This window comes from Megascapheus bottae, chromosome 5 (assembly GCF_031878675.1).
Source record: "Megascapheus bottae isolate mThoBot1 chromosome 5, mThoBot2.hap1, whole genome shotgun sequence".
Classification (NCBI taxonomy): Eukaryota; Metazoa; Chordata; class Mammalia; order Rodentia; family Geomyidae; genus Megascapheus; species Megascapheus bottae.
In genome coordinates, this window is record NC_143513.1 from 67885125 (window position 1) to 67911311 (window position 26187).

General features: G+C 45.3%; 1 protein-coding gene across 1 annotated transcript; it reads left to right on the forward strand.

Annotated features, from left to right (window-relative positions):
* The first annotated feature begins 235 nt into the window (after positions 1-235).
* On the forward strand, positions 236-25896 carry Tspan33 (tetraspanin 33). Its single transcript, XM_090333275.1, has 8 exons — positions 236-576; positions 16726-16783; positions 17459-17586; positions 17830-17904; positions 20319-20414; positions 23033-23161; positions 24464-24625; positions 24821-25896. Exons 1-8 carry the CDS (start codon positions 475-477, stop codon positions 24920-24922), a joined length of 852 nt encoding a protein of 283 aa, XP_090189401.1. The 5' UTR covers positions 236-474; the 3' UTR covers positions 24923-25896.
* Positions 25897-26187: the final 291 nt, after the last annotated feature.

Below are 26187 nucleotides of genomic sequence, written 5' to 3' on the forward strand. Positions count from 1 at the left end.
CCAGCAGCTGCAGCCTTAGAGGTTTTCCTTCTGGGTGGGGAGGAGGCAGAACCGGTGACCCTTTAACAAGTTGTCCCTCACAGAACAGGTGTCTCCCCTGCCTCTCGGAGGAGGAGGGACGGCTGGATACTTAGTGACATCAGCATTCCACCAATCACAAGTCAGGCTGTGGCAACTGCACCAATAGGCGGCCGGGGGCGGGCCCAGTTTCCCGGGAGCTGGCGGGTCGGTCTGGTCCTGCGGCCGTGGAGTGTCGGCGGCTCCCGCGGTCCGTGGAGGCTCCGGCGGTTCCCGCTGCGGCGCCGTTCTCAGCCCGCACGCCACCCCGACGCAGGGCTTGGGCGGCTCCCGCCCCGGCGCAGCTCCCCCCCGCCCGGATTCCCGCGGCGGCACCGCTCATGCCCCCGAGTGCAGGGCGCGCAGGTGGGCAGGCGGCGGCGGAGAGGTAGGCCCCCGGGGGGGCAGCGGCGGACCATGGCGCGGAGACCCGGGGCGCCCGGCGCCTACTGGGAGGAGTTCTCCTTCGTCAGCCCGCTGGTGAAATACCTGCTCTTTTTCTTCAACATGCTCTTCTGGGTGAGTCTTGGGGGGCTCCTGGGCTACAGGGTAACCTCCACTCAGAGTGCAAGGGGGCGACCTGCAGGTTGGAGGGGGCGGCCTCGGGGGCCCGGTGCCAAGCGAGCGTGGGGCATGGCCCTACCTAGTTTTCTGGGCTGGCGACACTTTGGGGACATTTCTCCTGGGGAGGGACACCACTGTGGCGCCGTGTGGGGAGGAAGCATTAGAAAGGCACCCTTACTGTAAGAGGTGAGGATTTAATGAGGATGAAGAATTGTGGCAGGCCAAAAAAAAAGGTGGATTTGAACGGGTTTTCCTGTTGCGCCAGGCATCCCCAATGGCAGTCACATTGGGGGCTTTCAGGCTTGGGGGCTGGGAGGCCCCAGTGGCTGGGAGGGAGGGAGGAAGGGGGAGGGGGGGAGAGAGAGAGAGAGAGAGAGAGAGAGAGAGAGAGAGAGAGAGAGAGAGAGAGAGAGAGAGAGAGAGAGAGAGAGAGAGAGAGAGAGAGAGAGAGAGAGAGAAAGAGAGAGAGAGAGGTTTTCAAGCTTCTCTTCCCCCCTTTCCTCAGGGAGGAAGGGTCAACGGGCTCCCTCTCTTACTTTTGCTAGCCTCAGGTGCCCCCTCCCTTCACGGCTGAGAAGAGATCTGATCCCCTTGCCACCTAACATTCCCCTAACTTTGTCCTACTTCTCTCAGGGCCAGACTCTTCTCCTGAAACCTGGCAGTCTTCCGCTGATTTAAATAGGACCCTGTGTTGGGCTGGAAAGTCCAATCTTCTGCCCGGGGATGGAAAAGGGGGTGGGGGAAGGAAATACTGGCTTGAGAGTCCAGACACCTAGATTTCCATTTCCACTCTGCCATCCTTGTTGACTTGATTGACCTGAGCAACTGTGTTAGACTGCAGATCTTCCTTCCCTCCCCATAAAAATCAAACCCAGTTATGATCAGGAATGGCAGAAACACAGCAGGAGCTGAGAATTTTCATGAAATGCTAGCTCCATCCTGTCCATGGCTACAATCCCTGGGCCCTTCTGGATCTGAGAACAGAGATGTCTGCCAGTCCTCCTTGCCCACCTCAACCCCACTGTGGGTACAGTTCAGGCTTGCAGGAGGGAAAAATAGTGAGACTAAAATATGTTTCCTAGGAGAAGGTGCAGGCAGACCAGACATCTAAGGGAGCTGCTGGAAAGGTTTCACAGAGGCCGTGGTGTGAAGTGCAGGCACAAAATACCTAAGTGCTAGCCTATTGGGACAAATGAGAGAAATCCCAGAGGGTGGTGATGACAGCTCACTCTCAGCCTTCTACTCTTGGGAAAATTGAAGTTTGAGCTTCTGTGAAATTCTCAGTTTTAAAACTGGACAGAAATGGTAGCAAGCATTTCATCCAGCCTCCACATTTCATGTTTGAGAAAGCTAAGTCACAGTGATGTTAAATGTTTGTTCAAGGTCCAACAGCTGGTTAGCAGGCTTGGTCTGGTAGTCATTCTCCTGAACCAGAGTGGCTCTAGGGGAAGTCCTTGGCCCAGATGACTGCCACAGCTGAGGTAGTGGTGGTATTTGTAGTTAACTGGTCAACCCAAGTTCCCATAATCTAGGTTTTGCTTCTGCTAGAGGTTGGGCGGGGAGGAACAAGAAAAATCCCTCACCACTTGTTTTGCAGGGCTGGGTGAATGTGCTAAGGGGAACTCATTCTTTAGGGGGGAATACCAATACAGCTTCTTTCATATCCACTGAGTGTGCCAGGTCAGGACATGCTATCTTCAGAGCCAGCATATTCATCCCAAGGACCTTAAAGCATCCCTAGTTTCTCAGATAACTCTTCTCTGGAGCCTTCAGCACCTCATTCTTATCTGTGATAGCAGCTGAGTTCATCAGTCATGTTTTAGACTTCTCTGCCTCACCCCACAGCCCTTTTATCAAGCAAATAATTTGGGGAGGTTGTAGCCAGGGAGATGTTTTAGCTCATAGATCCATTTACCTTGGTAAAAAAAAAAATGCTTCATTCAAGGTCAGATGACCTGTCTTACCAGACAGGTACTACCTCAAAAAAAAAAAAAGAGTAGAACCCCTTTTTGGCACTGCTGTAGATACAAAAACAACAACAACAACAACAAAAAAAAAAAAAACCAACACACATTGAAGCAAAGAGGCTCAGCTTCTTTCTGGTAACAACTTACTGTGTGACCCTAAGCCAATGTATTTGTGTCTCTGTCCTTAATGTAAAGGAGAAATTTGTCTGACTCTGAACTATTTAAAGATGGATCACTATTTACTATTTTTTTAAGATCCAAGGCTGAATCTGAGAATGAATCTCTCTGTACCTTAGCTCCCTGGGACCGTTTCCCTATTGGGGGACAGTACTTCCCAGAGTTACTGAGGTTCACTTCTCTCCGAGTCCCAGAGCCAGAGTTACATTCCACATCCAAGTTGCTATAGATGAAGGACTGCTTCCCCAGATTAGAGGCCATCTTTCTTCCCATCCCACTTCAGGAACTGGTTACAATACTTTCTTCTTTGCAGACTTCCTTCTACTAGCCTAAGCAAATTCCCCTCTTCTGCCTAGATATACCCAGGACCTGGACTGTCAGCCTGTCTGGCCAGCTGCTATGGATGCCACATGGGGGTGATGTTTGTATCTATAATGGGACACATTGGGGCAGTAGCCAATATCATTTGCGCTCCCACTCAGTGGTCATTTGTGATAGAAGTGGCCATCTCTGCTGCTCAAGGAGCCCTGATTCTTGGGCGGGGGGGGGGGGGGGTCGACATTCACAATCTAATGGAGAAGGCTGGCTCCAAGGAAGAACTTCAAGGATAAATTCCTCCTGTTTATATTTCAAATCTTGCTGCTTCTTTGGCCTGTGAGTTCTGTTTTTTTCCCCTGAATCATGTTGCTGGATGCCTGTTGCTGGGTGTTTCCATGGCCTGGAGTAATTGCTCTAAGGTCCTGAAAGTTGTGTTGAAAACTTGAAGAAGGGGCTGCTTTTCCACAATGCCCTATGTCCAGACATCTCCATGCAGACCTAAGATACTGCGATGGAACCTACTGTATTAGTTGTGGGCATACATGGTCAGTATTATCAGTGCTTCCCTACTCCTCCCTTGCTGATCCTTTTTCCTCCTCAGGACAGCAATTGGAGTGGCTTTTGAGTCAAGCAGGAGCCAGAAACCCAGACCTTCTCCCCTTGCTGCCCAGCCATCTCTGATGACTATGTCTTTGGGCTCCTCTGTCCCCCCCCCCTCTCTCTGTCTCTCTCTCTCTCTGTCTCTCTGTCTCTGTCTCTGTCTCTGTCTCTGTCTCTCTCTCTCTCTCTCTCTCTCTCTCTCTCTCTCTCTCTCTCTCTCTCTCTCTCTCTCTCTCTTCCTGTGTGTGTACTGGGGTTAGGACCTTGGTGTTACCTCTTAGCAGCTCAAGGCTGCTGCTCTACCACTTGAACCCCATTTGCACTGGTTGATTGGAGATAAGAATCTCACTGACTTTCCTGCCTGGGTTAGTGTTAAACCATGATCCTCAGATTGCAGCCTCTTGAATAGCTAGGGTTATAAGTGTGAGCTCTTGTGGCATCTTGAACCTCATCTGATTGTCACATCCCTATCTGATCTGCAGTTATGTGCTTGTTTGTCTGTCTCTGCCACAAGACTTCAGGCTCCTCATGATAGAGACTGCCTTATTTGCTTCTGAATTCCCACTGGTAGGCTGTGTTGGTAGAAAGGAGATGTTTATTGAACAGTGAGAGAACAAAGCTCACTAGATAGAGTTATAACATTTTCCTCTCCCTCCATCAAGGACTCTGGTCTGTCCAGATGCAGCACAGCTTTAAGCACTTGAGCATTCTTAGCGGTGTGGTATCCAATTGTGTTGCTCTCTTCCAGGTCAGAAAAAAGGCAGCCATCCCCTTCTTTCCTTCCCTAAGCACACTTCATTACTGTCACAGCCTGTGGAGGTTTTCTTTTCTATCACCACACATATGGACTCCCTTCCAGGTCTTCCTTAGGCTTGTCCCAGTCACTGGAAAGGCAAGTCTGCTCTCTCACCCAGGACCATTGTTCTAGAGTTTCCAGAGTACCCAGAATCACCCTGACTATATGCAGCACCATCTCACATAACTTGGCTTAGAAGTCACAAGGAAGTGAGTAGACATCAACCTGGCAATAAATAAATAAATAAATATATAAATAATCCTGTAATGACCTTTCCTGCCACACAAGCCCTCCTCCTACTTCCAGAAGAACCCATCCATCCTCTTTTCCACCTTCTTTACACTAGGCACACATCTGTCAGTGAGGTGGTCATGTCCTTTTCTAAAAGCAACAAGAGAACTGAGACACTAAAATGCCTTCTTAAGTCCCCAGAAGTTTTTCCTGCCTTAATCCAGGAGAAGAATACTAAATTTCAAGCAACTTTTAGAAATGTGGCTAGGTACTAGTGGTTCAGGCCCCCCCCCTCTTTCTTGGCCAGTCATGGGACTTGAACTCAGGGACCTGGCACTGTCCCTGAGCTTCTTTTGCTCAAGGCTAGCACTCTTCCACTTGAGCCACAGTGCCTATTCTGGCTTTTTCTGTGTATGTGATACTGAGGAATAGAACCCAGGGCTTCATGCAAGCTAGGCAAGCACTCTACCACTTACCTACATTCCAAGCCCCTTCCTTCCTACATACAACAGGACATACAGGACCAGCATGTGCAGGTCCTAGCCATGGAGAGTAGGGAGTTGCTTTAGGTATAGAAGGCTGTGACTCCCTTGGCTTTCCCCAGAAATAGGGACAAGTCCTAGAAAACAAGATAAGACCCCTCTGCTGCACTCCCTGGGCTTGAGCTCAGGGCCTGAGCACTGTCCTTGGACTTTCTCAAGGCTAGAGCTCTATCACGTGACCCTCAGCACCACTTCTAGCTTTTTTCTATGTATGTGGTATGGAGGAATCGAACCCAGGTCTTCATGCATGCTAGGCAAGCACTCTACCACTAGGCCAAATTCCCAGCCCTAATGTTCACTTTTTTGTGGGGCTAAGGATCAAATCCAGAACCTTGAGCATGCTCAGAGACCACAGTATTACTGAACTATATCCTCAGCTCAACTATGGTTTTGATTCCCACGCAAGGAATCCCTAGCCTCAGCTTCTTTCCACCATCTTCAGAAGGAAAGAGACTATAGGGAGTGATACCAAGTTGCTTCCACTCACTTCCATGCTTCCATGCACTTCATGCAGACTGGATTTGGCAGTGTGGAGACAGACAAGGACAGCTACCTCTTAGAGGCTGCTTAGCCTGTCCAGCCCTGCCTGGCTGTGCCATCTTTTCTCCATTCAGGGTGCCCCTCTCATGACTGAGCTACTTCCTGCTGACATCTTGTCACCTCCCCAAGCTTATCTTCCTTCCCCTATCTGAGCCCCTCCTAGTTTGAAGATGTCTGCTGCTTCACAGCACAACTGCACACAGCTGTTTCTTCCAGGTCACATGATAGTCCCTGGGAGCCCCATGGGCTCCCCCCATTGCTGTGTAGTAGAGATAGGAAGGCAGCCATGTGGCTACTGAGATCCTAAGGCTTTGGGACCATCTAAGACCTAGGTTCAGTTGGAGGGTTCAGCAACCCTCCAACTGGAAGAATTGAACAGTTACTTGATTTCTGTGAACCTTAGTTCTGTAAAATGGATATACTAAAACCCTTTAGGACTACGGTCCAAAGGAAATGAGATAATATGTACAAAGTGTCAGTCTGGCTCTTAGCACTTGCTGCAAGCTCGTTCCTATCATTGGCTTTGGAACTATCTCTTAGAAATCACCTGATGGAGGTAGGCTTGGAGAGCTAGGTGGAGAGTTCCTTCAGGAGTGTCAAGGAGATGGAGATGAAGCTAAAGAAACCCAAGTGAACCCGAGTGATCCTTTAACCTCCTTTGCTCACATTCCCACCATCAGCCAGAGGGAGATGATAATGATACCTTGCTAATCTGCAGTTTATGAAGATGTTCACATATATCCTAGGAACAGGGCACACTCCTGCCTCTCCCAGACCCTTTTCTTTCACTCAATTTTTTTTTTGCCAGTCCTGGGCTTGAGCTCATGGCCTGAGCACTGCCCTTCTCAAGGCTAGAGCTCTACCACTCGAGCCTCAGCACCACTTCCAGTTTTTTTCTATGTATGTGGTACCAAGGAATTGAATCCAGGTCTTCGTGCATGCTAGGCAAGCACTCTACCACCAGGCCAAACTCCCGGCCCCTTCTCCACTCACTCTTGAGGGATTGGCACTCATTGGTATTTAGGTGGAAGCTAGTGGAAATGGATTCCACTAACCAGTTTGCTTCTAATTATTGCCACTAGGCTTGATACTCTTTGTTCAGATCTCAATTTGCGGCCCCGTAGCCCTTTCAATGTTGGGGTAACTATATATAGTGTGCTTATAGCTGTAATAAGAGTTTTTCCTCACAACACAAAGGCACAATGCTTATGGGCCTCTGATCATATAAAATAATATATATTAAAATGAAGGACTAGAAATGGGGCTTAGTAGTACAATGCTTTCCCTAGCTTGCAAGAGCCCCTGGGTTCAATTCCTATGCCATATAAATAAAATAAATGAACTCCAAAGAAAAACAGAAACAAGAGGGTTTTTTCCTTCATTGCTTTTGTAAAGGCTCTAGAACTTGATAGTAGTGATGGTTATATTAGCAATGTGAATGTACTTAAAGCCACGCAATCAACACTTTGAAATAGTAAGATAGGGTCATTCTTTCTGTAGAGATGGCCCACTTTGATTCTATTAGAAGTATATTCTTTTCCTAATAAACTTCCTATGGCTTTCACTGTGCTTCAAGTCTTGCCTAAATTCTTCTCTTGCTGGACACAGGGGATGAGGCTGATACCTGCTCTGACTTCCCATAACATGTTTCAGTGCTTTGACTCCATGACTGAGATCTAACAAATCTCTTTCTGCAGGAAGCTATAAAACTGCAAGTGATACAGTTTCAGGGCCAACTTTACTAGATTCTCAGGTAAAGATGGCAGTTCTCCAAACCAGGATGGTCCTTGATATCTCGTAACTCCAGGACAGGGCAACAGTAACTGCTATGTTCATATTCTAGACCAATATAGCAGAGCCCAGTACAAGGCAATGCATGACTCTATAAACTTGAATGTTTCCCATTGCTTGGTGCTCTGGATTCACAATAATGTTTTATTGTTACTCCTGCTTCAGTCATCCCAGGCACTGTACCTCCCTGGTAGTAACCTTTTGCTCTCTGTTTCTGCAGCCTGGCTCCTCTCTTTTAGACAGAGCTATAGCTGGTTTTCAGATTATAACCTCTAACACAGGGCCCTTGGATAACCCAGGATCCCACATGTTTCAGCTGTCACCATGAACAGCCAGCGCTAGAAACTCTCTGGGCCTAGACATATGTTCCATAGCAGCAGGAAATAGCCAAACAGTCATTCATTGAAAAACTTCATGGTTTTAAGCCATTTTAATGGTAGGGAGCAGTTAGTCATGAGCAATATAAATGGAACCTAAAATGAAGGCTGAGATTCCTAGGTCTCTGAGAGAAAACACTATAATTAAACTTAACATCCAGCCCTTGTGGCCCACCAAGGTTATGGAATAGCATAGTTTTGTTTGTTTTTTTCATCAGTTGTAGGGCTTGAACTCGGCCTGAGCACTGTCAGCTAAAAGTTACTGTCCTACCCCGTGAGCCACAGTGCCACTTCTGGTTTTCTGATGATTAATTGGAGATAAGAGTCTCACGGACTTTTTAATGCCCTGGCTGGCTTTGAACCGCATTCCTCAGATCTTAGCCTCCTGAGTAGTTAGGATTACAGGTGTGAGCCACCACACCTAGTTTAGATTTTTTTTTATTATTAAAGGATTTATTAACATTGATTTTTATATCATATTTCAAATGATGTGTTTAACAAACAATATTCAAGAAGGGAATCTCTATATACAACACTGGCACTTAGATTTTAGAACATAATTAAAATTAGGCTGAGGGTTTGTATGTCATAGATACATATTAATCTATGTAATAAAACATTATGCCTATATTTTTTTAACTAGGATTTTTTTCCTCAGCCCACCTAAGGATTTATGGTAGCCTTTATTTCAGCCTAAGATGGGTCAAGAATAGTTCTTAAATGATATCTCTTTAGCTTATCCAGGCCAGTAAACTATGCCCTAGAGGTAAAAAATAATACAGTAAACTTCAGCCAACTTTTAGATAGTGTCTGTGCTCTTGGGCTTGTGGTTCTGAGACAGAACTTAGGCTCGAGGACTCTTACACTTCAACAAAACTGTGTCCAAGCACAGATGCCTTATGCCTATAATACTAGCTACTCAGTAGCTTGAAATCTGGAGAATTTCTGTTTAAAGCCAGCCCAGATAGAAAAGTCTAAATCAACACTAATGTAATGTCGTCGTCATCGTTGTCGTCGTCATCTTCTTTTTTGCTGGTCCTGAGGCTTGCTCTCCAGACCTGGGTGCTGTCCTTAAGCTTTTGTGCTAAAGGTTAGCACTCTGTCATGGGAGCCACAGCCATCCTTCCAGCTGGGTGCCAATGGCTCACACCTGTAAACTTAGTTATTCTGGAAACTGAGATCTGAGGAACAATGTTCAAAGCCAGCCAAGGCAGGAAAGTCTGGAGACTCTCATCTCCAATCAACTACTCAGAAAAAGCCAGAAATGGCTCTGTGCGTCAAGTGGTAGAGCACTAGCCTTGAGCATAAAAAGGCTCAGGGAGAGCACCCAGGCTCTGAATTCAAGCCTCAGGACTGGCATAAAAGAAAAAGGAGTTTCACTGACTTTCTTGCTCTGGCTGGCTTCAAAGTACAATCTTTAGATCTCAGCCTCCTGAGTAGCTAGGATTACAGGTATGGGCCACCAGTGCCCTGCAACCTTTAGATTTTTTTGCTAGTCCTGGGCTTGAACTCAGGGCCTGAGCACTGCCCCTAGGCTTTCTCAAGGCTAGAGCTCTACCTCTTGAGCCTCAGCACCACTTCTGGCTTTTTTCTATGTATGTGGTACCAAGGAATTGAACCTGGATCTTCGTGCATGCTAGGCAAGCACTCTATCACTAGGTGAAACTCTCGGCCCCAACCTTCAGATTTTTGAAGAGTATTTTCTGCAATGTTCTTTTACTGGAATTTACATGGTACTTTTCTCATGATTATATTGAGATTGTAGAGAAGGGTTGTTGTTGTTTGTTTTTTGGGCCAGTCCTGGGACTTGAATTCAAACCTTGGGTGCTGTCCCTGAGCTTTTTCCGCTCAAAGCTAATGCTCTACCCTTTCATCCACAGCTCTACCTCCAGCTAGGGAGCTACTTGCAGATAAAGAGTAGCATAGACTGATGGGCTGCCTTTGAATAATGACCCGCAGATCTGAGCCTCCTGAGTAGCTAGGTTTATAGGCATGAGCCTATATTGGGTAGAAGGAAGGTTTTGAAAATGAGGATCACAGTGGTAAAATGCCATTTTCATCACATATTGCCAATAATTTATTAACATCATCATTGTTAACACTGACCTTGATCATGAGGCTGAGTAGTTTTTGTCCGAGAAACCAACAAATACATGTACAACTTTTGTTTAGATACCTGTTTTCAGATCTCCTTTTTCCCTTTTTTATGCTGGGCTGTTTGGAAGGAAGTCACAATACATAGTAAATGTGTAAGAATTAGGGAGTTATAGTCTACTTTCTTGAGGGCATTGATATAAAGTTTTGAGGATTCTTCTGTATTGGGGATTTGTCTTTTCTCCCCTGTTTATTTACTTAGGCCTTTATTTGGTTCTTATACTAATAAATGGACTCATAAATATCTATTTATACTATGAGTAATAATTCACACTAAAAGCTGGGCATGTGATGCAATCCTGCAATCTTAGCTATTCAGGAGGCTGAGATCTAAGGATTGCAGTTTGAAGCCAGCCCAGGCAGGACAGTGCATGAGACCCTAATCTCCAGTTATCCACTAGAAAAGCAGAAATGGTGCGGTGATTCAAAGTGGTAGAGTACTAACCTTGAGCAGAAAAATCTCAAGAGACAGCAAGCAGACCCTAAGTTCAAGCTCATGACCAAAAAAAAGATGAGAGCCCATCTCTGAGATTCAGCTTTAAAATAAATTTGGTACTATTAATAGCAGCACTAACTTTAGAATAGCAATAGTTTGAGGGCCAGGGCCAAATAAGTGAGGGCAGGGATGTGGCAGGTCAAGCTGTGAAATGCAGAAGCGGAGAACTCAAGGGAGAGACATAATTGGTCATATTAAATATTGATAATATTAAACTCTTAATCTTGCTTTTTTTTGTATGATGCTAGGAATCAAACTGGGAATTTGTACATGCTAAGCAAGAGTTCTACCCTTGAGTTATACCTCTGATCCTTTAATATTACCTTTTCTTGCCTGGCATGGGGCTTGAACTCAGGGCCTAGGCACTGTTCCTGAGCTCTTTTGCTCAAGGCTAGCACTCTACCACTGTGAGTCACAGTGCCATTTCCAGTTTTCTGATGGTTAATTGGAACCAAAAGTCTCATGGACTTTCCTACCTGGGCTGCTTTTGAACTGCGATCCTGAGATCTCAGCATCCTGAGTAGCTACCATTAGAGATGTAAGCCACCCAGCTAATCTTGCATTAAATGTTACCTCAATCTGCTGCTTTAAATCCCTTTTAGGCTTGTAGATTCTTGAACTATGAACACATGGAGAACTACGACTGGGACCCAGTGCCAGCAATTCTTATCTACTTAGTTTGCAGTGCAACTTAGGCAGGAAGTGTTTAAATTTCCCTGTAATTGTAATGCAGCCAGGGTTAAGAACCTTGCTTTAGCTCTAAATGTTCTTATTCCCTCCCCATCATAACAAATTATAGATTCTCTTGTACAAAGCTGCTGCTAAATTGAATTTAGTTAATATATTCATTTCCTGTTGAGGCAATATCAAATTACCGAAACTTAATGGCTTCCAACCATCCAAATTTATTAATTTATTTTATTAAAAAATTTTATTATAAAAGCCAGGTGCCCGTAGTTCACACCTGTAATCCTAGCTACTCAGGAGGCTGAGATCTGAGAATCTGATTCAAAGCCAGCCCGGACACAGAAGTCCTTGAGACTCATTTCCAATTAACTTCCAGAAAATTGGAAGTGTCACTGTGGTTCAAGTGGTAGAGCCCTAGCCTTGAGCTAAAGAGCTTAGGGACAGCGCTGGGCTCTGGCCCAGAGTTCAAATCCCACAAGTAACAAAAAAAATTATTATTATTTTTGTGTGCGTGTGCCAGTAATAGGACTTAAACTCAAAGCCTAAGCACTGTCCCTTAGCTTTTTTGCTAAAGGCTAGTGCTCTTCCACTTGAGCCTCTACTTTTGGCTTTTTTGGTGGTTACATAGGGATAAAATAAGTGTCTCCTAGATTTTTCTACTGGGCTGGCTTTGAACCACTGTCCTCAGATCTCAGCCTTCTGAGTACTATTATAGGCATGAGCCACCTATGCCCACAACAAATTTAATCTTTTATGTTTCTGGAGGCCAGAATTCCCAAACAGGTCTCTGTGATAGCATTTCTACATTTCTCTGCCTTTCTCTGGAGGAGATGTCTTCCCTTGTTCCAGCCTGTAGGCTACACACATTCCTTGATTCCTGATTGACGGCAGCACATTGCCCAACTTTGTAACCTTCTCTCTCCCCTTCCCTCTCCTCCTCTTTCTGGGGGCGAGGGATGAAGTCTTGAACTCAGGGTCTATGGCCCTGTCCCTGAGCTCTTTTTGCTCAAGGTAGAGGACAATCAGTCTCTGAGCCACAGTGCCACTTCTGGTTTCCAGTGGTTAATTGAAAATACGAGTCTCATAGGAACTTTTCTGTCTAGGCTGGCTTTGAACTGTGATCCTCAGATACCAGGCTACTATGTAGCTAGGGTTACAGGCATGAGCCACTGGTACCTGGTCCTTTTTACTCTTGTTATACCTTGTTGTCTACTAATCACAGTTACAAAGTCCCTTTGGCCATGTAAGCTAACATAGTTACAAGTTCCAGGAATTAGCACATGGCCATCTTTCAAGGGAGACATACTATCTCTCACCAATAGAGAAAAAGCAAAGGGTGTAAATGGATGCTCATTAATAGAGTGAAGTTATCCTGTAATGTGTGGTAACTCTATATTGTACCTTGCTTGGTTTATCTGTTAGCATTTAATTAAAAAAAAACAACCTTGCATGTGAAAAGTAATCCATCCTACTACAACTCTAACATGTAGAATAACAGTGTCAGGAAGCAGGTGCCTGTGGCTCACGCCTCGAATCCTAGCTAACTCGGGAGGCTGAGATCTGAGGATTGCAATTCAAAGCCAGCTCAGGCAAGGAAAGTCTGTGAAACTCTTATCTCCAATTAAACACCAGAAAAAGCTAGAAATGGAGCTGTGGATCCAGTGAGCAAAAAAAGCTCAAAGACAATGCCCAGGTCCTTAGTTCAAGTCCTAGGAACAGCACCAAAAAACAAACAAAAAACAGTGAGAAACTTAGAAATAAAGAGAAGGTAAGTGCTATGTTTAAATGATTCTGTAAAGTTATATTAAGAACTGCAGTTAGGTGTGGTTGGTAGCGATGCTTGTTCACTGTGGCAGAGGGTGACCTTCAGAACTAGGGAGGAGGGTAACTGCCATCTCTCCTAGGGTTTCCCTTTGCTCTCCAAGCCTGATCACATCACAGAACAAACCACCTGCTGACACCTACAGCCCCATAGCTGCTCCCTATCTCCTGGATAGACAGGTTTGGCTGATAATATGTGGGCTCATCATCAGTGGCAAGCAGATCAGGACTCAGGCAGAGTGGGCTTAGGCTTAAAGACCTAGCTTTGCTACTTATTACCGCAGCCCCTTCTGTCCCCTGCCAGAAGGACTTTCATAAATAAGACCCACAAGGAAAAGGGTTCCTCCCAGGGAATACATCTGATCCCATCTGTTACAGGGCCCAGCACCCTTCTCCCACCAAAGCCCCAAGATGACTCTTTTCAGTAGCTTCTGTCTTCAGGCCAGTGGAATCTAGACAGCCATTTTCTTCCCTACTGAGTTAGTCAAGTCTCTGTTGCTGAGAACTCTCTCCCTGCCAGAGCTTGGCGTCATCTATTGCCATGGTGACAGCTAGCCGCTGCTTAGCACTATCCTGGAGACTGGGTTTGAAGAAAGGGTGGCTGAGGGGGTACATGCTGGCACTGCCCCGCACTTCTGTAGGATTGGAGGAGAGAGAATGCTTCTGTGGGGAATGCTGGTAGTCTCTAATGGATTTGTTCTCTCAGGGAAGTGCCATGAAATTCAAAAGGCCTGAGTTCTTCTGTTCTACACCACTGGAATCAGCTTATGAAGATAAAGGCTGTCTCCAGGGCAGTGCTGGCACTTGCCACAAGCTCATGCACACACTTTCACATTGACATGCACTCTCTTTTTGTACTTGATACTATATTGGCCTCAAACAGGATTAGAGAGCTGGACTACTTTGGTTAAAATCTTTGCTTTGATCTAGATAGATTTGAATTCAGACCCTAGTTCCTATGTGACCTTGGGCCAGCTATTCGTAATGATAGATGATGTTTGTTGTTAGAAATTCTATTAAGGGGCCGAGAGCATGGCCTAGTGGTAGAATGCTTGCCTAGCATGCACAAAGCCCTGGGTCAGATTCCTTGGTACCACATACACAGAAAAAGCTGGAAGTAGTACTGTGGCTCAAGTGGTAAAGCTTTAGCCTGAGAAAGCCCAAGGACGGTGCCCAGACCCTGAGTTCAAGCACAGAACTGGCAAAGAAAAAAGAAGAAGAAGAAGAAGAAGAAGAAGAAGAAGAAGGAGGAGGAGGAGGAGGAGGAGGAGGAGGAGGAGGAGGAGGAGGAGGAGGAGGAAACAAAGAAATTCTGTTAAGTGCTTTCCATAAATTATTCTATTTATTTATTTATTTATTTTTGTCAGTTGTGGGACTTGAATTCTGGGCCTGAGCCACAGTGCCACTTCCAGTTTTCTGATGATTAATTGAAGGTAAGAGGCTCACGGACTTTTTAGTGCCTAAGCTAGCCTTGAACCGAGATCTTCAGATCTCAGCCTCCTGAGTAGTTAGGATTACAGACATGAGCCACCGCGCCTGGCTTCAATATATTTTTTTGAGACAAGGTCTTGCTGTGCAGCACAGGCTAGTCGATAAATCTCAATACTCCTGCTTCAACCTACCAAATACTGGGATTACACATGTGAACCATCATGCCTGACTCTTTATCCAAAATTTCCATCGTTCAAAAGGAACCATGGCTCAGAAATTTGTCCTACTTCTGAGTGTGAGTCATTCCATAGCTTATGGTTTTGTGTGTGTTTATTTTATGGGTTGCTTTTGGTGTTGGCAATCAAACTGTTCTTACCAGTGTGCTCTACCAATGTGCTATACTCCCAGACCTCTACAAGCCCACGTTTTTTTTTTTTTAAATTGTTTTACTAAGGAGTTGTATAAAGGGGTTACAATTCCATAAGTTGGTACAATGCTTTTGGGACAATGTCATCTCTTACTTCTCTTCTCTTTTGTGTTGGTCATGGGGCTTCAACTCTGAGCCTGGGAGCTGTCCCTGAGATCTTCAGCTCAAGGCTACTGCCCTATCCCGTGAGCCACAGCACTACTTCTGGTTTTCAGGTGGTTAACTGGACTTTCATGCTGGGCTGGCTTTGAGCCATGATCCTCAGATCTTACCTCCTGAGTAGCTAGGATTACAGGTGTGAGCCACCATTGCCTGGCTTCTTTCCCCATTTCGCCCACCCATCCCTGCTTATGAGTTACATAGTATATTTTTTACATAATGTACATTACATATAATGGCTGCATTTGTTCACCTTTGCTCCCTCCATTTCTGTGCCTCCCCTGAAAAGATGAAAACATCAGCAACAACAAAAAACAATAACCAAAACCCCAAATAATACCACCAACAATAACAGCAGCAGCAAAAACAAAACAAAACAAAAAACCCACAAAAAATGTTTTTCCCATTTCCTGGAATTCATTTAGATAAATAGTACTTTAGATATCCAGAGAAATTATGCCTTTGGGTTCCTCTCCTAAGTGTATCCTGTTTGTTTGTGTATAAATGTATAGAACCCTGTATACATTATTGTGTCAGTTGTATTTTAGATCTAGTTTCACATATGAGAGGAAATGTGCCTTTGGCTCTCACAGCTTGGCTTATCTCATTTAGTATGATTTGTTCTAGGTCCATCTATTTCCCTTCTAATGATATAATAGTATTCTTTCTGATGGAAGACTAAATTTTCACTGTGTATGCATACCACATTTTTTAAATCTACTCATTTATTATAAGGCATAGTGCAGCAACAAACATGAATGTACAAATGTCTTTACTGTATCTTGGCTTATAATGTCCTGGGCAGATATCACGAGTGCTATGGCTGCATCATAGGACAGTTCTGTGTTTAATTTTTTGAGGAATCTCCAAACCACTCTCTAGAGTCATTGTAGTAGTTTACATTCCCACCGATAGTGCAATAGTGTTTCTTTTCCCCACATCCCCACCAGCATTTGTTGTTATTCAAATTCTCAATGCTAACCAAACTAACTAGAGTGAGATGGAATGTCAAGGTCAATGTTTTTGTTTTTTCTGTTGTTGTGGGATTTGAACTCTGGGCCTGGGCACTGTCCCTGAGCTTTTCAGCTCAAGGCTACTGCCCTACCCCTTGTGTCACAGCACCACTTCCAGTTTTCTGGTGGTTAATGGGAGATAAAAGTCTCATAGACTTTAGTGCCCAGGCTGGCTTTGAACCAACATCCTCAGATTTCAGCCTCCTGAGTAGCTAGGATTACAGGTGTGAGCCACTGGCACCCAGTTGCCGATGTATATTTTTTAAGCCCGAGTTTCAAATCACTTTTCTGTATTAAACTCGTTATCATCTTAGTTTCTTCATCTGTGTAATAGGATCTGTATCTGCTCTGGAGGTGAGTGTGTTGTGAGGACTGTTTGATATAATGCTGGGGAAAGTATCTCAGAGAAGTCCAACAGCTACTATCAGTTGTGTTCCTCGACAAGGGAGGCAAGTGTGGGCAAGGAACAAGGGTGGGACGGCTCACACACCCCTGGTCAGGAGAAAGTCGCCCTCTCCTGCACTTTCCAGCTCTCTGGTTCCAAAATCTGAGTCTGGCTCCCTCGCTGTTTCCATAGGTGATTTCCATGGTAATGGTGGCAGTGGGCGTCTATGCCAGGCTGATGAAGCACGCAGGTAAGTTGTGGGTCTCCCTCTACCTCCCTGCCTCTGGTCATACCCCTTCCTCTCCTCTGCCTCTTCCAGCCCTGGCTCCTTGCCCTGCTGCTTGGGCTGTGGGCTGCAGGAGGCAGCATCCTGTAGCAAGCCTTGGATGGCTACTCCAGAGTGGCAGGCTATTTTTGGCAGTTTACTTCGGTTTCTCTAAGTCCCCAATCTCCCAAGATCAGCTCACATGTGAGGCTTAAAAGTGTTCAGGAGTGAAGCTGGGCCTCTGGGAACAGAGAGCAATCAAGGGCTTTAGTCGCCCCCAGCTGGTCCTGGAGTAATTCAACCTCCATTCCTCCTGCTCTGCACAAAGTCTCCAGGAAATGGGATCTGCAGAGCTGGCCGGCCTAATGCCATTCAAATTCTTCTCTGGAGCGAAAGCAGCCACTCCTCTCCTGAGCCCAGGAATTAAACTCTTACTTTATTAGTTCCTCAATTTAAATGCCACCACCCTTCCCGGGCCCTTTCCGTCCCCTCCGTGGGAGGAAGATGTTGTCTGTCGCCCCATAATCTTTAACCAAGCACATTGGAGATTGCCCCACCAAAGAAAGCAGAAGAGTTTGGGGGGGGGGGGCACCCTTTCACTCCATCCCTGAGAGCTCCCTCCACGGCCCGGCTCACACTGAGGGGCGGCCCCTCCCCCAGAGGCAGCCTTGGCCTACTTGGCGGTGGACCCTGCCATCCTGCTGATCGTTGTGGGTGTACTCATGTTCCTTCTCACCTTCTGCGGCTGCATTGGATCCCTCCGTGAGAACATCTGCCTCCTGCAGACGGTGAGTGGCCTAGGCCCCAGGAAAACCCTCTAGGTGCTTCCTCCTCTCTCTTGATGCCACTCCCATAGCCTTTCCTTTTCCTTGATTCCCGCCCACCTTCGCCCCATCCATGCACTACCCTCGCAGCACAGGGGCACCAGCTTTCCCCCTGCTGAGGGCAACTGGGAGAAGTGCCCAATGGCCCTGGGACAGACTGCAGCCCCCAGCAGTGACAGTGTTTCCTTTTCCTGCCTGTGTCTGCAGTTCTCGCTCTGCCTCACCATCGTGTTCCTGTTGCAGCTGGCTGCTGGAGTCCTGGGCTTCGTCTTCTCAGACAAGGTAGCTTTGGGAGCCTAGAGACTTCCTCAGGTGTGAGCCTGACAGAGGAAGGGAGCATTCCTGCTTTAGCCTGTTTAGCCTGATTAATTAACCACAGCGCTCTTTCCCCAGAGAATGTGCCTTTGAAAGAGTCTCCTTAGGGATGAGTTTAATGGCCTTCAAAGTCACCCATATTTAAAGACTGTAAAATATTTTCCTCTGACAGTCCATGAAGCCAACAGGGAAGCAAATTTATAAACATGAAGTTAAAATACCCCCCCCCCTAAATTTTAGTACTAAATGACCAAAACTCAGTTATGAAGTGGACCACAGACAACACAGTCGTGCTTCTTATTTCTTCAAAAAAAACTGCTGAGAAAAAGAAGGAAGGTAGGAGGAAAAAAATTCTATCTCTATCTCTATAGAGAGAGACTTAAACCCAAGGAGCTGTGCTTGCTCGGCTGAGGCTCTGCCTCCAGCCTGCCTTTGGCTGATTATTTTAGACATGGAGTCTCACTGACTTTTCTGCCTTACTCTCTTCCCTGCAATCCTTCAGATCTCAGCTTTCCGAGAAATCAGAGTTACAGGCATGCACCACTGACACTCAGCAAGAAAACATCATTTTGAACAGTCTACTATGCAGGAAGTCCTTTTAATTAGCAGAATTATTTTCTTAAATGATTGTCTGAAACAAAATATAGACCTATGGAAGGAGACTGTGAGAAAAGTGTAGTGGAGTAGAAAGAGACTAAGGTAGAAAATTAAGAAATTGAGAGTCGCTGAATTTCCTAGTGCTGGCTTTGGAAAGGCTTAAAAAGATACAGGTCTAAAGAGATGCAGTTTCTCTTTTGCCCACTAGGCGTCAGTACTTCTTAGGTCAGTGGCACCAGGAAAAAAACATTTCTAAAAGGTTTTTTTATGTTTGTTGGGTTTTTTTTGTTGTTGTTGTTTTTTGTTTTGCCTGTCCTGGGCCTTGAGCTCAGGACCTGAGCACTGTCCTTGGACTTTCTCAAGGCTAGAACTCTACCACTTGAGCCACAGCACCACTTCTGGTACCGAAGAATTGAACCCGGGTCTTCGTGCATGCTAGGCAAGCACTCTACCACTAGGCCAAACTCCTGGCCTTTTTAAAAGGTTTTAACTTTATATCAACCTACAAATATTTCATATACTGATATGCAGCAATAGATAAACAGTATTATTTTGAAATAATCTGAAAAGCAATGACAGTAAATCCAGCATTTCTCCTCTCTTCTGGGACCTATAGTCCAGGAATGGATGGATTTGAACTGATTTTCTTTCCCTGTTAGGAACTAGTTTGGGCTTGAAGGTTTATTCAGATAAAGAAGCTGAGCTAGGAATATGTGATAGAGTGCTTGCCTAGCATGTGTGAAGCCCTAGATTCGATTCCTCAATACTACATCAACAGAAAAAGTCTAAAGTGGTGCTGTGGCTCAAGTGGTAGAGTGCTCACCTTGAGCAAAAGAAGCTCTGGAACAGTGCTCAGACTCTGAGTTCTAGTCCCAGGACTGGCAAAAGAAGAAGGAGAAGAAAGACAGGGAAAGGAGGAAGAGGAGGAGGAGGAGGAAGAGAAAGAAAAGGAAGAGAAGGAGGAGGGGGAGGAAGAGGAGGAGGAAGAGGAGGGGGAGGAGGAGGAGGAGGATCTGATAGAAATGAACTTCATTTTGTTACTCTGACTTTGACCTTTAACCTGTGACTCTACCTCTCTCCTCCTCCCCCCCCCCCCCGCCCCAGCTTCTAGGAGAGATTGCCTTAATATCTCTAGAGGACCCAGGCTCTTAAGTTAAGCCCCTCTACCATTTTGGTGTTAAAGGAGATGGAGGGAAGGGATGGGTTGGGAAGGATGGGTGAGAATGATTAAAGGGATGACATTGATCAAGATATGTTGCATTCATAAGCTGCTTTATTGAATGTCAACTCTTGTATAACTAAAGATAATAAAAAAATACTTTTTTAAAATAAAGAGGAGATGGGTTAGGTGCTGCTACAAAGCATCACTCCCATCCATCTGCAGAACCTAGCTGTTCAGGAGACTGAGCGCTGAGAATTGTGGTTCAAAGGCAGCCCAGGCAGGAAAGTCTGTAAGACTCTTATCTCCAGTTAATCGCCAGAAAACCAGAAATGACATTGTGGCTCAAAGGGTAGAATACTAGTCTTGAGCAAAAGTGCTAAGGATCAACTGACAAAAAAGCCTGTGTTGGGCTGCTTAGGACTTGGCATCGGGGTGAGAAGGACTCCTGGAGCTGTGATCACACTGTATTGCACATGGAGGGTATCCTCCTGCTTTCACAAATTCTGCTGGGACAATAAACTACAGAGAAATTGAGGGTGGAAGGAGATGATCCTGTCCTACTGTTACTTCTGCAGGGAGGAATCGGTCCTGTATCCTAATTCCCTGTGCATGTCTCTGTCAGGCTCGGGGGAAAGTGAGTGAGATCATCAACAATGCCATAGTGCACTACCGAGATGACTTGGACTTACAGAACCTCATTGATTTTGGGCAGAAGAAGGTATGTGGGGTCAATAAATGGTTTGTGGGGCTGTGAGTAAAAGTTAATGTTATCCAAGAGATGTCTCATCTTCTACGGTTGAGGAGTTTCTTTGTTACCTGTTAGGTAATAGATTTGGGGAAGAGATTTAGCAGCCAACAATCTCACACATATATTCACAGAGAATACCTTAAAGGTATGTTTAAGGTTAGTGAATGGTGTATACATATATATATATGTATATATTACCTATATTAACCCACTTGTATGAAAAAGAGGAGTGAATATATTCATGTATAAAAAAGAAGGGACAGTTTGTAAGAAAATCATTATTCGGGAGGGGGTGGGGAGAGGGAAATGGGGGCAAAAACATGAGAAGGGGTATCAATGTGTGAGAAGTAATGCACCTACTATCTGGCAAATATAATGTAACCTCTCTATACATTACAATAAAAAAGAAAAAGTAAAAGAAAAAGAACACAGAAATCATTATTCATGGTGACTTATGAGGAAGCAAGCAGATTTTTCATTCCCTATTCAAAAGTCACACTTTAATGCAGGTTACATTTGCAGCCATGACATAAAATAGCATAACATAAAATTTACCATTTGCTTTGTTCAGTGTAGTGATGCTAGGGATGGAACTCAGTACTTTGTGTATCACGGGCAAGCACTGTATCACAGAGTTACACTCCTAGAATTTACTGTTCTTAAGTATGCACATCTGTATCTTTTTTCCTCACCCTGCCTCCAAAGTCACATATCTGTATTTGTAAAAGTACAGATCTGTGTACTTATTATAAGTGTAGTTAAAAGTATACTTAAAATGCATACAGATGTGTACACTTTTGTTGATACTCATATAAGGGTAGGCTTATTTAGCTGTGTGTGTGTGTGTGTGTGTGTGTGTGTGTGTGTGCTTAAGGCTAACACTACAAGGATGAATCACCAGCACCCTGCTCATATGTGAATACTGAAAAACGTAGTATGCAAGTATCACCACCATCCATCTCCAGAGCCTTTTCATATTTCCCGGCAGAAACTCCATATCCATTAAACACTTACCTTCTCCTCCATCATTTCACTGTCAATGGCAGTGTATGGACTACTGTAGGTATTTATATTAATGGACTTATACAATATTTGTGACTGATTTATCTCACTTGGCATGTCTTCAGATTTCATCTGTGTTGTAGCATGTATTGGGACTCCCTTCTTTTTTAACCCTGAATAATATTCCAGTGTTTTAAAACCCTATGTTGTATTTATGCATTTATTCATAAACACTTGTTGCTACCACCTTGTCTGTTTCACAATAGCTATGATGCTATTTGTAATAAAAGTGCTTTGGAGACCCAGCTGAGTTCTTCCTCTGAAGGACTCATTTTTTTTTTGATGGTGATACTGGATTGACCCAAGGGATATTCATGCCTAGCATGTACTGGCCTATACTGCCAGCCCTCACCAGTATTTTTGAACACTTTCTCATAGGCTCTGTGTTATGCAGAGCTACAAAGCCAGAACCGCCTCTTCGTGTGCGTGTGCGTGTGCGTGTGTGTGTGTGTGTGTGTGTGTGTGTGTGTGTGTGTGTGTGTGTGTTTCTGGGTTGATCCTGAGGTTTGAGCTCAGAGTCTGGACATTGACTGTCCTTGAAGTTTTGGGGTTTTTTTTGGGGGGGGATGTTTTCTGGTTTTGTTTTTTGTCAATTGTGGGGCTTGAACTCAGGGCCTAGGCATTGTCCTTGAGCTTCTTTGCACTCAAGCATAGTGCTCTACCACTTTGAGCCATAGTGCCACTTCTAGTTTTTGTGGGTTAATTGGAGATATGAATCTCATGAAGACTTTTCTGCCCTGTCTGGCTTTAAACCATGATCCTCAGATCTCAGCCTCAGGAATAGCTAAGATTACAGGTGTGAACCTGTGGCACCTGGCACCCCTGAGTTCTTTTATTCAAGGCTAGCATCCTACACTTGAGCCATAGCTCCACTTCTGGCTTTTTGGTAGTGTCTCATGGACTTTCCTAGCCCCAGCTGGCTTCCAACTGTAATCCTCAGATTGCAGCTTCCTGAGTAGCTAGAATTGCAGGTGTGAGCTATCAGAACTTCTTAGGAAGCTTATAGTTCAGTGTGTAAAATTATATGGATATTCACATACACAATTATAATGCCAAATACTATTAGAGTTATAACAAGATACACAAAGCAGCAACAAAAGAAATTGCAGGGCACCTCTGGCTCATGCCAGTGTTCAGGCTGCTCAGAAAGCTGAAATCTGAGGTTTGACATTAGAAGCCAGCCTAGACAAGAAAGTCCATGAGACTCATTATTGCCAGTGAGCCACCAAAAGCCAAAAGTGTAGCTGTGGCTAAATGGTAGATACCAGTCGAGCAAAAAAGCTAAAGGACAACACCTAGGCCCCTGAGTTTAAGTCCCAGTACAGGCAAAAGAAGAGAAGGTGGGCGAAGAAGGGGAGGGGAGGGGAAGAGGAGAAGAAAGGATCTGTAGGTAAAAGTTGCTGGGAAGCTTGAGCTACTGTCCAATTTATATTTAAATGACTTTAAAATTATAAATGGAAGCTTACCACAGCATTTGACCCCTGAGAGTGGGAGATTCTTAATCTTTATGGTGGGTTATGTTGCAGTTCAGCTGCTGTGGAGGAATTTCCTACAAGGACTGGTCCCAGAACATGTATTTCAACTGCTCAGAGGACAACCCCAGCCGGGAGAGATGTTCTGTGCCTTACTCCTGTTGTTTGCCTATGCCCAACCAGGTAAGCAAATACCTCACTTCATTTCTTCCAAGTTCTTCTTATTTTTTTTCCCTGTCCTAGGGCTTAAACTCTGGGATTGGACACTGTCCCTGAGCTCTTCACCTCAAGGCTAGCGCTCTACCACTTCAGCCACAGCACAACTTCCAGTTTTCTGGTGGTAATTGGATGTAAGAGTCTCTCAGACTTTGATGCCCAGGCTGGCTTTTTTTTTTTTTGCCAGTTCTGGGACTTGAACTCAGGGCCTGGACACTGTCCTTGGACTTTCCCAAGGCAAGAGCTCTACCACTTGAGGCACAGCACCACTTCTGGCTTTTTCTGTGTATGTGGTACTGAGGAATTGAACCCAGGGCTTCATGCATGCTAGGCAAGCACTTTACCACTAGGCCATGCTCCTGGCCTCAGGGCTGGCTTTGAACCTTGATCCTCAGATCAAGGCCTCCTAAGTAGCTAGGATTACAGGCGAGAGGCACTAGCGCCCAGCTTAAATATAATTTTGTTATTGTTAAGGTGAGTTTTTAAGAGGAGTTACTATTTCATAAATCTGATGTGTACTTTTTTTTGTATGCAGTGTGATTCCTTCCTTCATCTTCCCGTCCTCCCCTCCCATCCCTGCCCATAAGTTAGGTAGGTTATTTTCACATAGTGTATATTGAATAGCATGATTGCGTTTTTATTTTGGTTTGTTTTGGTTTTGGTCATGGGATTTGAACTCTGGGCCTGGGTGCTGTCCCTGAGCTCTTAAGCTCAAGGCTACTGCCCTACCCCTTGGCCTGGGTTTGGCCTAGTGGTAGAGTGCTTGCCTAGCATGCACGAAGACCCAGGTTCGATTCCTAGGTACCACATATATAGAAAAAAAGCCAGAAGTGGTGCTGAGGCTCAAGTGGTAGAGCTCTAGCCTTGAGAAAGTCCAAGGACAGTGCTCAGGCCCTGAGCGCTCAAACCCAGGATTGGCAAAAAAAAAAAAAAAAAAGCTCAGGGACAGCGCCCAGGCCCAGCCCAGAGTTCAAGCCCTACAACTGACCAAAAAAAAAGATGTTGGGCCGGGAGTTTGGTCTAGTGGTAGAGTGCTTGCCTAGCATGCACGAAGACCCAGGTTCGATTCCTTGGAACCACGTGCATAGGAAAAAAAAAAAAGCTGGAAGTGGTGCTGAGGCTCAGGTGGTAGAGCTCTAGCCTTGAGAAAGTCCAAGGACAGGGCTCAGGCCCTGAGGTCAAGCCCAGGACTGGCAAAAAAAAAAAAAAAAAAAAAAAAAGATGTTAATGGTATGGGAATCACATTTGGCTTTTCAACTTTTTCCTCAGGCAGTGATTAACACTATGTGTGGCCAAGGTATGCAGGCCCTTGATTACTTGGAAGCCAGTAAAGTCATCTACACCAATGGTTGTATCGACAAATTGGTCAACTGGATACACAGCAACTTATTCTTACTTGGTGGTGTTGCACTGGGCCTGGCCATCCCCCAGGTAACTTTCCTTGTCAGACTTGTAGGTCTCACTAACTTTGCAAAGACTCCTTTTGTGGGGAAGGGACATGGGGAATGGCTAGGTGCTGAGACTGTGGAGAATCAAGGGAGGGGAAAGTGCTGACCACATTGAAGTCATGAAAAGCAGATGCCCCATTCTTTGCTAAGGGGCCAGTTCCTTTGTGTCTCTTTTTAGCTGGTGGGAATCCTGCTGTCCCAGATTCTTGTGAATCAAATCAAAGATCAGATCAAGCTACAGCTCTACAACCAGCAGCATCGGGCTGACCCATGGTATTGAGAATCCATCTGTATCTCTTCACTATGGCCACAGGCAAGCATCATCAATCAACAGCACCCGGTGCTGAGAATAGCACCTACTGGTGATTTGATTCCAGCCCTCCAGCCATGATGATCCAATGGGAAGAAGCAAACTCCAGATGGACAGATGGCAGGATGCACAGGTGGCTTAAATCTCAGAGGATGTACCTCCTCTCCCCCATCCTAGCCCTGAGCATCATCAAAGATTTATTTTCTCTTGTTTCTAACCTTAAGCATTTGGATTTATGCTTTCAAGATTTGTTGGGGCAGAGATGTTTTGGAAATAGCAATTGTATGGAGAGTAGAAGGTACTAGCTGCTGTTTTTCCACCGAGGCACTATAGCTGATAGTTCTATTAGAGCTACCATTGAGCTTGGTGGACATACTTAAATCCTCCTACCAGGGAGGCGTGGCTGTGGAGAGCAGACACCAGCAGCCTTGCCTGGAGCCTAATTGGCAGGATTCCAGCTCCAGAGGAGAAGGGAGTAGAATAGACAGAGGGAAATCAGCCTCCAGTGAGGGTGGGCCTGGGACAGATCTGTGTGTTGGGTAGGAATAGAAGAGGATATGTTAACCAAATGCCTGCCCTGCCATTCTCCCAGGTGGTCAGGATGAGCTACTTCCTGCACCTCCCTGTTCCCATGGCAACATGGCAGCAAGAGCAAGGGGGTACAACAGCAGCCAAATTCATCCTTACTCCCTTTGAAAAAAGTTTTAAACCATGGCCCCTATATTCTGCAGTCAGCAAGTAGGATGGAGCCCTTGAATTCCTCTCTGTCTGGCCCTTCCTCCAGAAAAGCAGTATTTTCTTTATGACTGTATGCAGAGGAATGGTCATACCCCTCACCTCCATTCCCCTGCACCAGACTGAATTCAGTGTTTCTCCAGTGTAGAAGCAGGACTCTTGCTGGGGCTGGGGGAGCCAGAAGTGGCAATAAAAATTTGTTGACCTAGGCTGAGCTGTCTTCTACAAACTTTCCATTCTGGCAACTAGAAAGGGAGAAATGTCTGTAAGCTTTGCTTCTACAAGGATACTGGCGACCCTAAAACACCCTTATTCTCATGCCCCATCTACGTTGATCTTGTAGATCCAAAGGTTTCCACTTCTGCTCTGAGAACAGTGCTCTCCGACTGTATCTCCAAACTTAGTGTTGCGTTTTGGTTTTGTTTCAAATTGCAGTGGATTAAAATGAATTTGCAACCAAAAATTGAGGATGGGTGTAGGGAGGGACGGTTACAAGTACT

What these genes read in the sequence shown, in the direction of transcription:
- Tspan33 (XM_090333275.1), top strand. Translation starts at nt 475, where the DNA reads ATGGCGCGGAGACCCGGGGCGCCCGGCGCCTACTGGGAGGAGTTCTCC. An exon ending in TCTTCAACATGCTCTTCTGG is followed by an intron (nt 577 to 16,725) that starts GTGAGTCTTGGG and finishes CTGTTTCCATAG; the next exon opens with GTGATTTCCATGGTAATGGT. An exon ending in GCTTCGTCTTCTCAGACAAG is followed by an intron (nt 17,905 to 20,318) that starts GTAGCTTTGGGA and finishes TGTCTCTGTCAG; the next exon opens with GCTCGGGGGAAAGTGAGTGA.